General features: G+C 46.4%; 1 protein-coding gene across 14 annotated transcripts in view; it reads left to right on the plus strand.

The window, feature by feature from the left end:
• Positions 1–13,100, plus strand: part of RAPGEF1 (Rap guanine nucleotide exchange factor 1) — a 139,295-nt gene that overhangs the window by 59,545 nt on the left and 66,650 nt on the right. For 8 of the 14 annotated variants that reach the window (XM_082468104.1, XM_082468102.1, XM_082468100.1 and 5 more), the window contains 2 exons: positions 9,903–10,042; positions 10,651–10,764. In XM_082468104.1, coding sequence (XP_082324230.1) covers positions 9,903–10,042; positions 10,651–10,764 — 254 coding nt within the window. Of the gene's footprint in view, positions 1–7,211; positions 7,236–9,902; positions 10,043–10,068; positions 10,092–10,650; positions 10,765–13,100 lie in introns of those variants that run through there. The other 6 variants (XM_082468108.1, XM_082468109.1, XM_082468101.1 and 3 more) reach the window with 3 other exon arrangements.

Here is a 13,100-nt window from a genome sequence, read left to right on the forward strand (position 1 = left end):
CCCAGACAGCGTCACCAAGAGTCCAGCTCCTCTCATCTCTGCTCTACCTTTTTTTTTTTTACTACAGCTTTTTTTAAATTAAAGTAAAACACACATGTAGAAAAATGCTCAAATCATAAGAGCACTGGCTCAATGAATTATCTCCTCTATTTAAAAATTCTACAGTGTTAAAAAATAATAATTGCCCATTCAAAATGGTGGCAGTTATCTCAGAACATTTGGGTAACAGCAGATAACATTTATTTAATGTTTACAAAGTGCCAGTACTGTGCTAAGTGACTTTACTTGGAGTACTTTATTACATCCTTATAACAGCACCATGAGGTGAGGTAAGGATCATCATTCCCATTTTATAAATGAGAAAAGTGAGGCCCCAGTGGGCAGCTTACTCAGAGTCACACACATTGAGAGTGTTTCACTTATATCTGAGCTGCAGGTGGGGTGGGAATGAGTTCACAGGGCTGTCCTTGGCCATGTGTGGAGGTCAGTGTCACTCCTTTTGCCCCCAAATCATAGCAGAGGACATGATGTCACTGCCAGCATGAATGTCCTTGGTCCCTGCTGCCAAAGAAAATTGGTTTGCATTGTTGGGAAGCGATGATTGTCAGAAATTCCTTCTGTTCAAACAGAGTCTACCTCCTTTGCCCTACACCTCCTGCCTTGCACAGCAAGTTTCCTCACTCTCTGTCCCTGTACCACGTGGTGGCTAGAATGAGATCCTGCAGTACCTCCACGTAGGCAGTGGTTAGTGGAGGGCCTCAGAGCCTGGAACTCACGTGCTGCCCTGGAGCCCAGCCTGGGGGTGAGGGGTCCTCCTGTGGTGGGCCCTTCTGCAGCTGCACACTGTCTGCCTTTCCGGGGGAGGCGAAGCACCCTTAAAGACCTCAGCGGCACAGTCCAGAAGCACTGGAATCCAACCAGCCCAAGGCGCTTTCTTTCAAGAGACCAGTGGACCAGCCTTCCTCACAGGGACGGGGAGGGCCAGCCACTCCCAGGGCCTCGAGCTGCAGCAGTGCTGGAAATGTGTCTGGTCCCGCTGGAGACTGGATTCTGAAGACTTAGCATGAAAGAAAAAGAAGAGTAAGATGTCTCGTTGATGGTTTTTATTTAATTGCATATTGAAATTATAATATTATGGATAATTTAGGTTAATTTAAAATCATATGTGGCTCTTGTTGTATTTCTGTTAGATAGTACTGGCCCAGGGAGTCCGTTGTCCTCTGGAGACCTAGACGGGGAGAGGGAAGGGTATGGTTTCTCTCTTGTCTTCTCCCTGGAAGTGGCTTGAACAACATTCTCTTAACCCAGATGACCCAAACTGAACCACCACAGCAGAGAAAGTTCTTGATTGAGTTGTCTCTGACTCACATGTTGGCATTCCTCAGAGAATTGTATTAAAAATCAGTATAAACCGTCCCATCTACATCACTAATCAGATACTACTCTCTGGTATTGGTTGAATGTAGTAGTTGTTAGTTGTTGCAGAATTCATTCATTGATTCTTTTGTCTTTGTGTTCACTAACAATCATTTATTTATTTTCACTGTGTGCCGGTTTTGGGGCTAAGTGCCGGATTCCAAAATGAGTAAGATTTAATCCTGGGCCTCCAGGAAGCGTGTGCTCAGCTCTCGTCCTGCCTTGCCCTCTGCAGCAGTGCAGAGAGGGTGCCCTTTCCTCTTCATCCTCACCAATGCTTAGTGTTTCCTCTTTTTTCTTTTTATCCATTCTGGTGTGTGTGTAGTCGTATTGCTTCATGGTTTTAATTTATTGTTTCCTGATGACAAATGGAACTGAGCACCTTGTCGTCTGTTTATTGGCCATTTGGATTTCATCTTTTGTGAAGTGTCTGTTCAGTTCTGAATCTGCTTTTAATCCTTACCAGTTATGCAAGTAAAGCGAAACTGGTAGCTCTGTCAGAGTTGAGCCCAGATCCACAGTGAAGCCTGGGTTCTTCTGTAGGTGGCAGGGGCCCCCAGGCCTGGTCTCTTTCCTGCACCCCGCCTCTTTTGCTTGCACCCCGAGTCTCGCTCTCTGGCACAGTCCCTGCTGTCCTGCCTCCAGCTCAAGGCAGCTGCGCGGTCTCTCAGCAGGTTTTCAGTGCTCATGCCGTTTGGCCTAACAGTTGCATTACTAGGAGCCTGTCTCAGACAGGTGCTCAGAGGGCTAAGCCTGAGGGGCTTCTTCCATGTGCTGTTGTTTGAAGGGCAGGGGCTCGGAACCGGAACCATCAGTCAGGAGACTGGTGGACTGTGTGTGGTTGGCCTTTCAGCAGAACATGATTCACCCGTTAACTGTGCTCATGTGGGAAAATGCCCACCGCATATCGCTCAGGTGAAAAGAGCAAGTCAAGGAAATATTTCAGCTCTGCCATACGTGGAGTTATGAGGGATTTTCACTTTCTATGTTATATATTTTTACAGTGCTTGGATTTTTATAATGAGGTTGTTTTACTTTTGTTACTGAAAAAAAAAAAAAAAGGATATGCTTAATATTTCCATTAGCACCCACAGCAGCATCATAGCGATCAGTCGACTTCCTGAACCAATGGGTAACATGAAAAGATTTTCATGTCAGAGAGCCTTTGGTGTTGCAGAACTAGAGAACTTATTTTCCCTAACACGAATAGTTCTATATTAAGAAAGAGGATCTTTTAATATGGAAATTGTTGGAAAAAATGAAACATCAGGTTACTTTGCGCTCTACTAGGCTGGGATTATTTTTAGCCTTTGCCATACTGAGTGTCGGCAGAGGCTTGGCGGTGTTATCCCGTAACAGTAACAGGTGCCGTGTGCTGAGCATTTGCTGTATATCGGGTCCTTTGCTAAATGCTTCACACACAGGATCACGTGTAACCCTCGCAACAACAACCCAGGCAGGTCGGTCCTGTGGTTACGCTTGCTCCACCGGTGAGGCACCTTCAGCTCAGAGAGGCCAAGCGCAAGTGAGAACACCAGCTGCCTGCTTCCAGAGCCCGCGGGCCGCCTGCCGTGCCCGCGACCCACTCACTTGCACGCTGTCTCTGTCTTTACATTACAGTCTGTACGATTCTAGATAAGCAAACACACCTTTAAAAATCTGAAGTCCTTATGTTTAAAATAGTTCTTCCTAAGGTCCTCGTGTCACTTCTCCACTCTAGTTGTCCTTTTAACACATTTGGGAAATGGTGTGGATGAAGGAAGCGGAAGTGTGCAACCAGAGCTCGTGCGCGGATGAGCGGGAGTCCTTCCAGTGCCCAGCTCTGCGCCCTGCACGCCGTCGGTACGAAGAATGAGCAGCCGCCGTGTCTCCCAAGGAACTGCCTCAAAGTGTTATCCACCCTGACCCTGACTTTGTGGTCCCTTGTATGGTTGATATGTAGAGACTCCCCCCATCCAAGGCGAAATTAAGCCCTGACAGAAACCACTGCTAAGTTGGGATCCCAGCTGCTGCTACAAATGACGTCTGAAAGGCCAGTTGATGTGTACATTTGTCAGCACCAAGCAGAGACCGTTGTTAAGCCTGGCGAAGGGGCAAATTGAAAATTTAAGAATGAAATATTGAACACCTGGCAGACTACTTGGAAGAAACTGGTTTGGCTTTGGTGTGTTTTTGGTTTTGGTTGAGACGTGATTCTGTGAGCAGGCTACGTGCCTCTCCTCCAGCCCGTTCTCTCTCCCTCTGGGTAGAGAAGGCCGTTCAGCTGACAGCCTGTCTGCAGCCTGTGACGGCTGCCCAGGAGAGTGCTGCTCTTGGCGATATCGCGGCCATCTCTACAGAAGTTGATTGTGAGGTCAGGTAAGCTGTCCTCCTCTGGCAGAAATGACTGGCAGATTGGTCATTGGGAGTTCCAGACCCTCCGTGGTATAAATGCCGTACTAAGTGGCGGCTGAGGGTTTTTCTTAAGTTCTATCCATGAGCTTTGAAGTTGTTCTGGCAGATTTGATAGAACACAGTAAGATACACCAATTTATAGCATTTCCATGGGAAGGAGGGCTTTTGTTTCCTTTGTTTAGGTATGGCCCTATCGGAAAGTGTGCAAGTCTGGCAAGCCCAGGTGTTGGGAGAGCAGCTGGGACTCATCCTTGCCCTTGGGGCTGCAGAGTGGCACAGACTCTTTGGAGAGTCATCTGGCAACATCCATGGAATGAGATGTGGTGTGTACTCTGTAGCCCAGCGGTTCTAGTCACAGAAAGCTCTTGCATGTGCTGCAGAAGGCAAGTATGAGAAGGTCCATCGCCGTGTTGTTTATAAAAGCAAAAACGCTGAAAATGACCCAGTATTCACTGGCAGGGAGGGGGTAAGTAAAACTGCTATATGTGGAACTTCACAGCACTGAAAACAAAAGCACTTATATACACTTCACCTGGCCAAACGTCAGACCTACCACTAAGTGAAAAAGCAAGAACATAGGAATATTTACAATGAAATTCCATTTACGTTAACTTCACAAACCTATACATTAAACTATACTTATAGATATAAACTATGACAAAATATAAGGGATGAGGGACTTCCCTGGTGGCGCAGTGGTTAAGAATCCGCCTGCCAATGCAGGGGACACAGGTTCAAGCCCTGGTCCTGGAAGATCCCACATGCCACGTAGCAACTAAGCCCATGTGCCACAACTACTGAGCCTGCACTCTAGAGCCCGTGAGCCACAACTACTGAGCCTGTGTGCCACAACTACTGAACCCACGCTCTAGAGCCCGTGAGCCACAACTACTGAGCCCACGTGCTACAACTACCGAGCCTGTGTGCTCTAGAGCCCACGAGCCACAACTACTGAAGCCCGTGGGCCACAACTACAGAGCCTGTGCTCTAGGGCCCGCGTTCCTCAACTACTCAGCCCGCGTGCCAAAACTACCAAGCCTGCGCCCTAGAGCCCGTGAGCCATAACTACTGAGCCCACGCTCTACAGCCCATGAGCCACAACTACTGAGCCTGTGCTCTAGAGCCCGCGAGCCATAACTACTGAAGCCTGCGCACCTAGAGCCTGTGCTCCGCAACAAGAGAAGCCACTGCGGTGAGAAGCCCGTGCACCGCAACGAAGAGTAGCCCCCACTTGCCGCAACTAGAGAAAGCCCCTGCGCATCAACAAAGACCCAACACAGCCATAAATAAATAAATAAATAAATAAAATTTTTTTAAAAATAAGGGATGATAAGCACAAAAATCAAAATCACAGTTACCCATCGTCGGAAAGAAAGATATGATTATGACGGAGCATGCGGTGGCAGCAGTGAGATTGCCAACGTTCTGCTTCTAGAGCCGTGCTGTCCAGTACGGCAGCCCCCAGTCTCGTGTGGCTGTTTAATTACATTTCAATAAAAAGTCAGTTTCTCGGTCACACTAGGCACATTTCAAGTGCTTAATAGCCTCCAGTGGCGGCCACGTTGGGTAGTGCAGATATTCTATCATTGCTCACGGTTCTCTTTGATAGTCTGGGCTGGTGGATGCATGGATTTGATGAATTCTCTGTACGTTGTACATGTGTATGTATGAAATCTTTCAAAATTTTGTTTTAATTTCAGTACTGGAAAATATCTAAACACATACATTTACAACTTCCCAAGTGAAAAGTCAGAGAGTGGTCATTGAAGTCACCTGAAGCTCTGCAGTAGTGTGAGAGCATCTCTTTAGCATTGCCCTCTACCCAAGATGATTGATACACATGAGGAATGTGAGAAGAGGGGCAGGAAGTGTGTGTGTGTGGGGGGTACTGTTGGCAAGATTACCCCAACATAGCTGCCACCTTTGCTTCCTTCCACTCTGCTGTCACTGGTCATTATAGTGCTTTATCAGCACTGAAATGCATAGTTTGAGTGACCTTGCAAGTCTCCTGAAACCTGTGTTGAAATCTGTGTTGCTAAGGTGTTGTTTCAAGGAAAAGGTGACAAGCAGCCTCCAAGTCAAAATCTGCCCTAGTTAGTGCTGTCCTTGATTTCCAGGCTTGAGGAGGTTGGCTGTCATTACAAAGAACCTGCTTTCTCCACTTGATTTATCACATCTTGTGCTAGAGCTGGCTGCTTTGAGGCTGTTAAATACTACAAGGAGAGAGATTTATTGATAGATATAACACTTTCTTTAAATGCTGATGTGGATTCCCAGCTGTGCCCCAAGACAGACCAGCGTCTCAGGCTGTGCTTGGCAAGGCAGAGGTTGAGAGAGGATGTTGTGATATATTTCCTGGGCTCTGTTTGCTCTCAGGTGGAGGTGTCCTTACTTGACCCCTGGGTCATGATCAGGGGTTTTGGGGAGCCCCCATACCTTGTTTGCCTACCCTAGTTCTACCCTGGTCATGATGGCAGAGATGTGAATCTGGGCAGTCCCTCAGCCCCCTGCCTACCCATATAGCAACTCGGGGCAGCAGACCAGAGGAGGCAGAAGTTGGCTCGCCCAGCCCATGTCTCTGAACATTTTTGACCACCGAAGAAACCGTGCATCCTGCCTTTACTTCCCCATTTGTGTCTGCTTTTCTTGCCCCGCTTTCAGTCTTGCTTGCCAGGGTGGAAGTCACACCCTAACATCTGACTTGGGAACCTGTCTGGTGAGGGATGTGCTGAGGCCAGCATCCGAAGGAGGAGGATGGGGGCAGCAATAAGGGCAATATGGAAGGAGGCACCAGAGAGGGGCACAGATGAACTTCTGGTCAGGACTAAAGGAAGAGGAGAGGGGCATGTGTAAGGCCCGCAGTTCCTCGGGATCGTGGGTCAGATGTTCAGTGCTGCAGAGTATCCTGATTCAGATCTGTTAGCAGTTGGGAAATAAGAATTCAAAGTTTGGTCAGACTTGCTACCCATCCAAATCATATAGTTAGGTTGATTAGCTCCCTGTATTGAGCAGGTACCGTGTGCCCAGCACATGGCTGAGTACCTCACCACGTCGTCCACAAGCAGCATCTCATTTAACCTACGTCACATCAGCCGTTTCTAGAACAATGTTATCAGCCCCATTTTCCAGACAAAGAGACTTAGACTTGGAGAGGTGCCGCTGAAGTCTGTTAACTCAAACAGACTGACTGCAAAGCTCACCCTCTTAATTACCACATGAATTATTACACTGGTCACATCATTTCGAAGTATAAAGAAGGAACTATAAACTGTACATGGGGCCCACCCTGCTTGGGTGGGGAAGGGGAAGGAGGGGAGCTGGAGCAATCAAACCATCCCAGTTTACCTGCTTTGAATCCCAGGGGTGATGCAGCATTTGAGGACTGGTGCTGAGAGCCCCTCCGACCCTGCGCTGAGCCGTTCCAGGTGAGGAGAGAGGTGCCTGAGCTTCCTGTGGACTTGTGTCCACACTGGGGCTCTAAGAAGGGCTTTCTGCAGTTCTGGCCAGCAGACAGACAGACAGCTGTGAAGCTGTGTTTGGTTTGACTCCACTTGTGAACGAAGGTCAGACCCTGGCTTTTTCCCTTTGGTCCAGAGTGCAGTGGGTTCCTAGATAATTGCAAAGGGCAGATCATTTATCTGATCCTGCCTGCCACCTGGAAGGTCTTTGACAAAAGAATTGAACTTTGGCCCTATTAAGTCATATGCAACACTAATAGACACAGTGACATGCCTGTAATACAAGATGCTGTGTCATTTATTTGGAAGGTTTTTTGTTTTTTTAGTACTTAATTGCTGGGAAAATTGAAAGGGAGTGTAATTTTTATTTTAAAGATACAGATAGGGGACTTCCCTGGTGGTGCAGTAGTTAAGAATCTGCCTGCCAATGCAGGGGACACGGGTTTGAGCCCTGGTCTGGGAAGATCCCACATGTCGCGGAGTAGCTAAGCCCGTGAGCCACAACTGCTGAGCCCACACTCCACAACTACTGAGCCCACACTCCACAACTACTGAGCCCACGCACTGCAACTCCTGAAGCCCGCATGCTGCAACTGCGGAAACCCACACGCCTAGAGCCCGTGCTCCACAACAAGAGAAGCCACCGCAATGAGAAGCCCACGCACCACAACGAAGAGTAGGCCCCACTCACCACAACTAGAGAAAGCCTGCGCGCAGCAACGAAGACGCAACGCAGCCAAAAAAAAAATACAGATACTTCTTTTTCCATTGCATAGGATCACGTTCTCCCTAATTTTCAACCAATTTCAAGTATTTCCTGTGAATTTCTGACATTACCTAAAGAAGCAGTCCTTTTCGTGGGTTTTTTTTTTTTTTTTGGCTGCATTGGGTCTTTGTTGCTGTGCATGGGACTACTCTTCGTTGTGGTGCACGGGCTTCTCATTGCGGTGGCTTCTCTTGTTGTGGAGCGTGGGCTCTAGGTGCGTGGGCTTCAGTAGTTGTGGCTCGAGGGCTCTAGAGTGCAGGCTCAGTAGTTGTGGCGCACGGGCTTAGTTGCTCCGCAGCATGTGGGATCTTCCCAGACCAGGGCTCGAACCCGTGTCCCCTGCAGTGGCAGGCGGATTCTTAACTGCTGCACCACCAGGGAAACCCTCGTGGGGTATTTTTTCATTGGTTGATTTGTTCATTTGTTGAATTAATGTTTCCTGAGCATCTTCTCTGGGCCAGGTACCATGTTAGCACTGGAGATGTAGGCTTGAACAAGGCAGGTACAGCCTTCAGCGAGTTTGCATTCTTGTGAGGAGATAAACACATAAGTAAATAATTTAATAAGGTGGTTTCAAACACTGGAAAGTGCTGTGGTAAATGGCGGGTGGTAAATGAAGGAAGGCTGCTCATTGGGTTAGTTTTTTTTAACAGCTTCATTGAGATATAATTCACATACATGACTCCTTTAAAGTGTAGAATTCAAGTTTTTTTTTTGTAGTAATTCACTGGGTTGTATAATCATCACCAGATTCTAATTTTAGAACACTTTTATCCCCCACCAAAAAAAACCTCTTACTCACTAGCAGCCCCTCTCCGTCCCTCTCCGCTCTCTTCAGTCTTAGGCAACCATTAATCTACTTTCTGTCTCTATAGATTTGCCTGTTCTGGACATTTCAGATACATGGAGTCATACACTGTGTGGTCTTTGTGACTGGCCTCTTTCACTTAGCATAATGTTTTCAAGATTCATCCACGGTATAGCATATCAGTACTTCACTTAAGTGTAATTTTATGCCTAAGTATTTTATTCTTGTTGATGATTGTGAATGGAAGCTTTTTAGACATTCGTTTTGAATGTTCCTTGCTAATGTATAGAAATATTGATTTTTGTATATGATCTTGCATATGATTTTGTATATCATCTTGTATCCTGTGAGCCCACTAAGTTTGTTTATTAGTACTAGTAGTTTCTTAGTGGATTGCTTGGGATTTTTCATATACAGGATTATGTCATCTACAAATAGAGATAGTTTTATATCTTCCTTTCCAATCTGGTTGGCTTTTATTGGAGTAAGAGAGTAAAAAATTGAATAACAGTAGTAAGAACGGACACCCTCATCTTGTTCCTGACCTTGGCGATAAACCACTTAGTGTTTCACTGTGTCTCCGAGGGTTTCAAACACCTTAGTTCTGTTTCAGTCTCCACTGCCAGCTCTGAGGCCTTACCCATGTCACTTGTTGCAGTTCCCTAAACCAGAAAATGTGAAGGTTGATTCAAAAGGGACTTCCTTTCCAGTTCTTACATCCAGCACTTCTGTGATTCTACTTTGGTATTCTTTCATCTTAGTCAGTTCCCTTGGACATTGGTTAGATCATCAGACAAACTCTATAAGGTCACTTGGAAATATTTGCACGTTCATTTTCCAAACCCATTTTGACTGCGTTCAACCTAGACTAGATGGAAATGGCAAAAATTGAAACATGCGAGCAGAGATGTTTAATGGGTCCGTATTTCCTTTTCTTTGTAACCCTGAACAGCTAGGGGGAGAGATTTGTTTGAGGACGATGCTCACTTCCACAGAAGGTCAAAGAACCACAGCTTCTTCCCACTCTACCTCTAAAAATCATTACCTTCTTTGTTTTCAGACTCTCAGCGTTCTCATCTCTCCTCCTTCACCATGAAGCTGATGGACAAATTCCACTCACCCAAAATCAAGAGAACGCCATCGAAGAAGGGAAAACCAGCTGAGGTGTCTGTGAAGATTCCAGAGAAGCCTGTGAACAAAGTAAGCTGACTCTCTAGGTGTTTCTCCTGGCCTTCACCTGCTTTGAGCAGTGAGTTTGTGCTGTTTTTTAAGTTTATTCCCTGGGGATTGAACTTTCAGTACAGAACACCTATTCCATAGCATTCCACGGTTCCAGGCGGAGCCTTCAGTGTCCCTGTGAAATATGAACCTTTAGGTTGGTGAGTGTTTCTCCTGTTAATCAGAGTCAAGCTTGGTTGGCTAGAACAGTTCTTTTCCAGCTGTGTCATCCTCTGGGCATTTAAAACAGCTCAGCTCGTCATGTTCACACTCCAGGGTGCTGCCTCTGCCCCAGAGAGGCCCACATTGCCCACACATTCTCTCTCTCTCTCTCTCTCACACACACACACACACACACACACACAGAAATTTGTGATGTCCAGAACATCCATCATTCGGCTTTAGGGCCCATGCTCTGAAACTTGCTAAACCCTTGAAACCCAGCCAAAGATGTCCTCAAACACCAGTAACCTCAGCAGGGCCAGTCAAGCCAGATGTGTTGGAACAGCTGTTGGTTTTCATCAACCCCTCCCTTCAGCCTAAAACGGCCATTTCAAGCTCTGTAGGAATCCAGGTTTCCTCTCTTCCAGGAGGCAACAGACAGATTTCTACCAGAGGGCTACCCTATCCCCTTGGATCTGGAGCAGCAGGCAGTAGCATTTATGTCCACCAGTGCTGTGGCTTCCAGGTCTCAAAGGCAGAAGGTCAGTGTGATGTTAAGAACAATTGGGTTTGCCTTGCCTTCTACTGCAGAATCCTGGCCCATGGTTTTGGGGATGGAAAAAAAATCTATTGCAATATCATTGTGTTCAGCTGGGTGGCAACTGTGGGCTTAATTGTTCAGGAGACAGTCCAAGGAGCCTTGGATAAATGTAAGAGTTTATCCAAGCCCCCATGGCCTTTGGAGAGAGCTCAGTACTCCATGGCGAAAGCTCCGGGATTTTGGGGATTGGTTTGGGTGTGCTGCTTGGGTCCAACGGGTTCGGGGGAAGCGGGTGAGTCTCATCTCTTAAGACCAGCTGTTCTTTCCTTGAGTTGCTAAGATGATCTGGATAGTTGAGAAAAGGAAGGGCATCTAAAGTGTAAGGTACTCTGTTAACTATCTCCCGAGACTCGTGAGTGTGATGATACTGTGCAGAACCAGCGCTCTCAGAGCCAGGGACACCTTTTGTGCCGCTAACATGTACCAAGCCTTTTCTTAGCCCCATGCTATGTGCTTTACACTCGTTCTCTCACTTAATTCTCATTATAACCCTGGGAGGTGGAAACTTATCTTGCAGAAAAGGAAACTGGGACTATGGAGATATTAAACGTTTGGGCAAAGTCACACAAAGAGTGGTGACACTGAGATTTGAACACAGGCCATCTGACATCAAGTCGAAACTCTCTCGATGCTACAGTTACTCTTTATGAAAGTCGATTTCTTTTTTAATATCTAACAAATCTAATGTTAGCTCCCACACGTAACTGAACATAAAAACAAAATTAAACTCAGCAGTGTAAAATAAAGACAAGCCTCACAGATAAGTAGATTCTGAACCCTTCGGTGACTGTCCACAGCGTAGTTTGTAGAACTGTTGTCACAGCTGTCAATTTAATGCCACTAGCAAACACTACCCTGTTATATAAACACATAACTCTTGAATTTTGCAGTGCATCTACTTTTGTTTTTATGTTGACCAGCAGAATATCTTAAAAGTCTAGTTAAAAGTGGAGAAAATAAAGGTTTTAAGTCCAAAGTCTTTGTTGAATAATCGTTTTTCCTGCCCCATCTGTTAAGAAAAAGAGGCTAGAGAGCAAGAATGAAATATACGGTGTTTGCCAGATTGATCTAAATTCCAGATTGAAGAAGAGTAATAAAGTGGAAGATTTGGTCTGTACCGCAATTATTTTTTATTGCAATCTGTTTAGCAACCCCTTGGAACTGGGTTTTACATTAAACGCCAAGAAGAGTGCCACTTGTCATCTGACACTAGTCCAGGCGGCCCGGAGTGAAATGATTTACTAACCACTGTGTTTTGCTAGTGAACTCTGATAAGGAACTGTTTCAGCCGCTCACTTCTTGGAACTTTTCCCCCTTTCTTCATCACTCCAAGAGAGGTCATAGGGGAAATTTGATGCTAAAGTACCCTTTCCTTAGTGGGGGTTTCTGCAAACTCCAGGGGACATTTGGCAATGTCTGGAGACAATTTTGGTTGTCACAACTAGGAGACTGAAGCAGGTGCTACTGGCATCTGTTGGCTGGAGGCCAGGGATGCTGGTAAACATCGTACAATACAGAGGACAGCAACCCCGCCTCACCCCACCCCACAAAGGATTTTCTGTCCTAAAATGTCAGTGCCATGGCTGAGAAACTCTGTCCTCTGGGAAGGAGCTATAGATGTGATCTTCGCCCAAGGAAGAGTGTTACCCTGGTTTCTGGTCATTGCCCTTTAAGAAGGGTTGAATTACTGTGCTCTGCCCCAGGTCACCTGCATGAGTCAAAGTGAGTGTAAACCCATGGTGGGGGCCCACAGTCAGAACGGGAAGTGTTGGGGAATCTGCCAGGGTGTGTGAACTTAGCTGACTCTGTCATTTGCCATCATCCTTAATTATTACTTACTAGCTGTCTTACGACTTAGTATTTCCACATATATTCTCATTTTTCCCAGGTTATTACATGGGAAATTGCAACTCAGGTAGACAGAAATAGATTTGGATCCATCTGCAACTTACTGCAGGTCTCTCTTTGCCCGGGCCCTATCCTGGGTGATTTCACGCACCGTCTTACTTACTCCTCACGTTGACCATGTGCACAAGCTTTCGCTCTTCCCAGTATACAGAGAGTGTGGGCTCTGGCCCAAGTTTTCTTAATCAAAATCTCTTTCTCCCTTAATTTTATGAAGTACTTGCATATGCATTCTCACCCAGCCCCCGACACGAACCTCTTTAGATCACCCAGGGCAGGCATTATTCTCCCCATTTTGCAGATGAGGAGCCTGAAGCCCAGCAGTGCCTTTGGATCGAGGCCCTGCCCCAGCACCGCTGGCCTCATGTAGTT

The sequence above is a fragment of the Balaenoptera physalus genome, assembly GCF_965194825.1.
Source record: "Balaenoptera physalus genome assembly, chromosome: 7".
Classification (NCBI taxonomy): domain Eukaryota; kingdom Metazoa; phylum Chordata; class Mammalia; order Artiodactyla; family Balaenopteridae; genus Balaenoptera; species Balaenoptera physalus.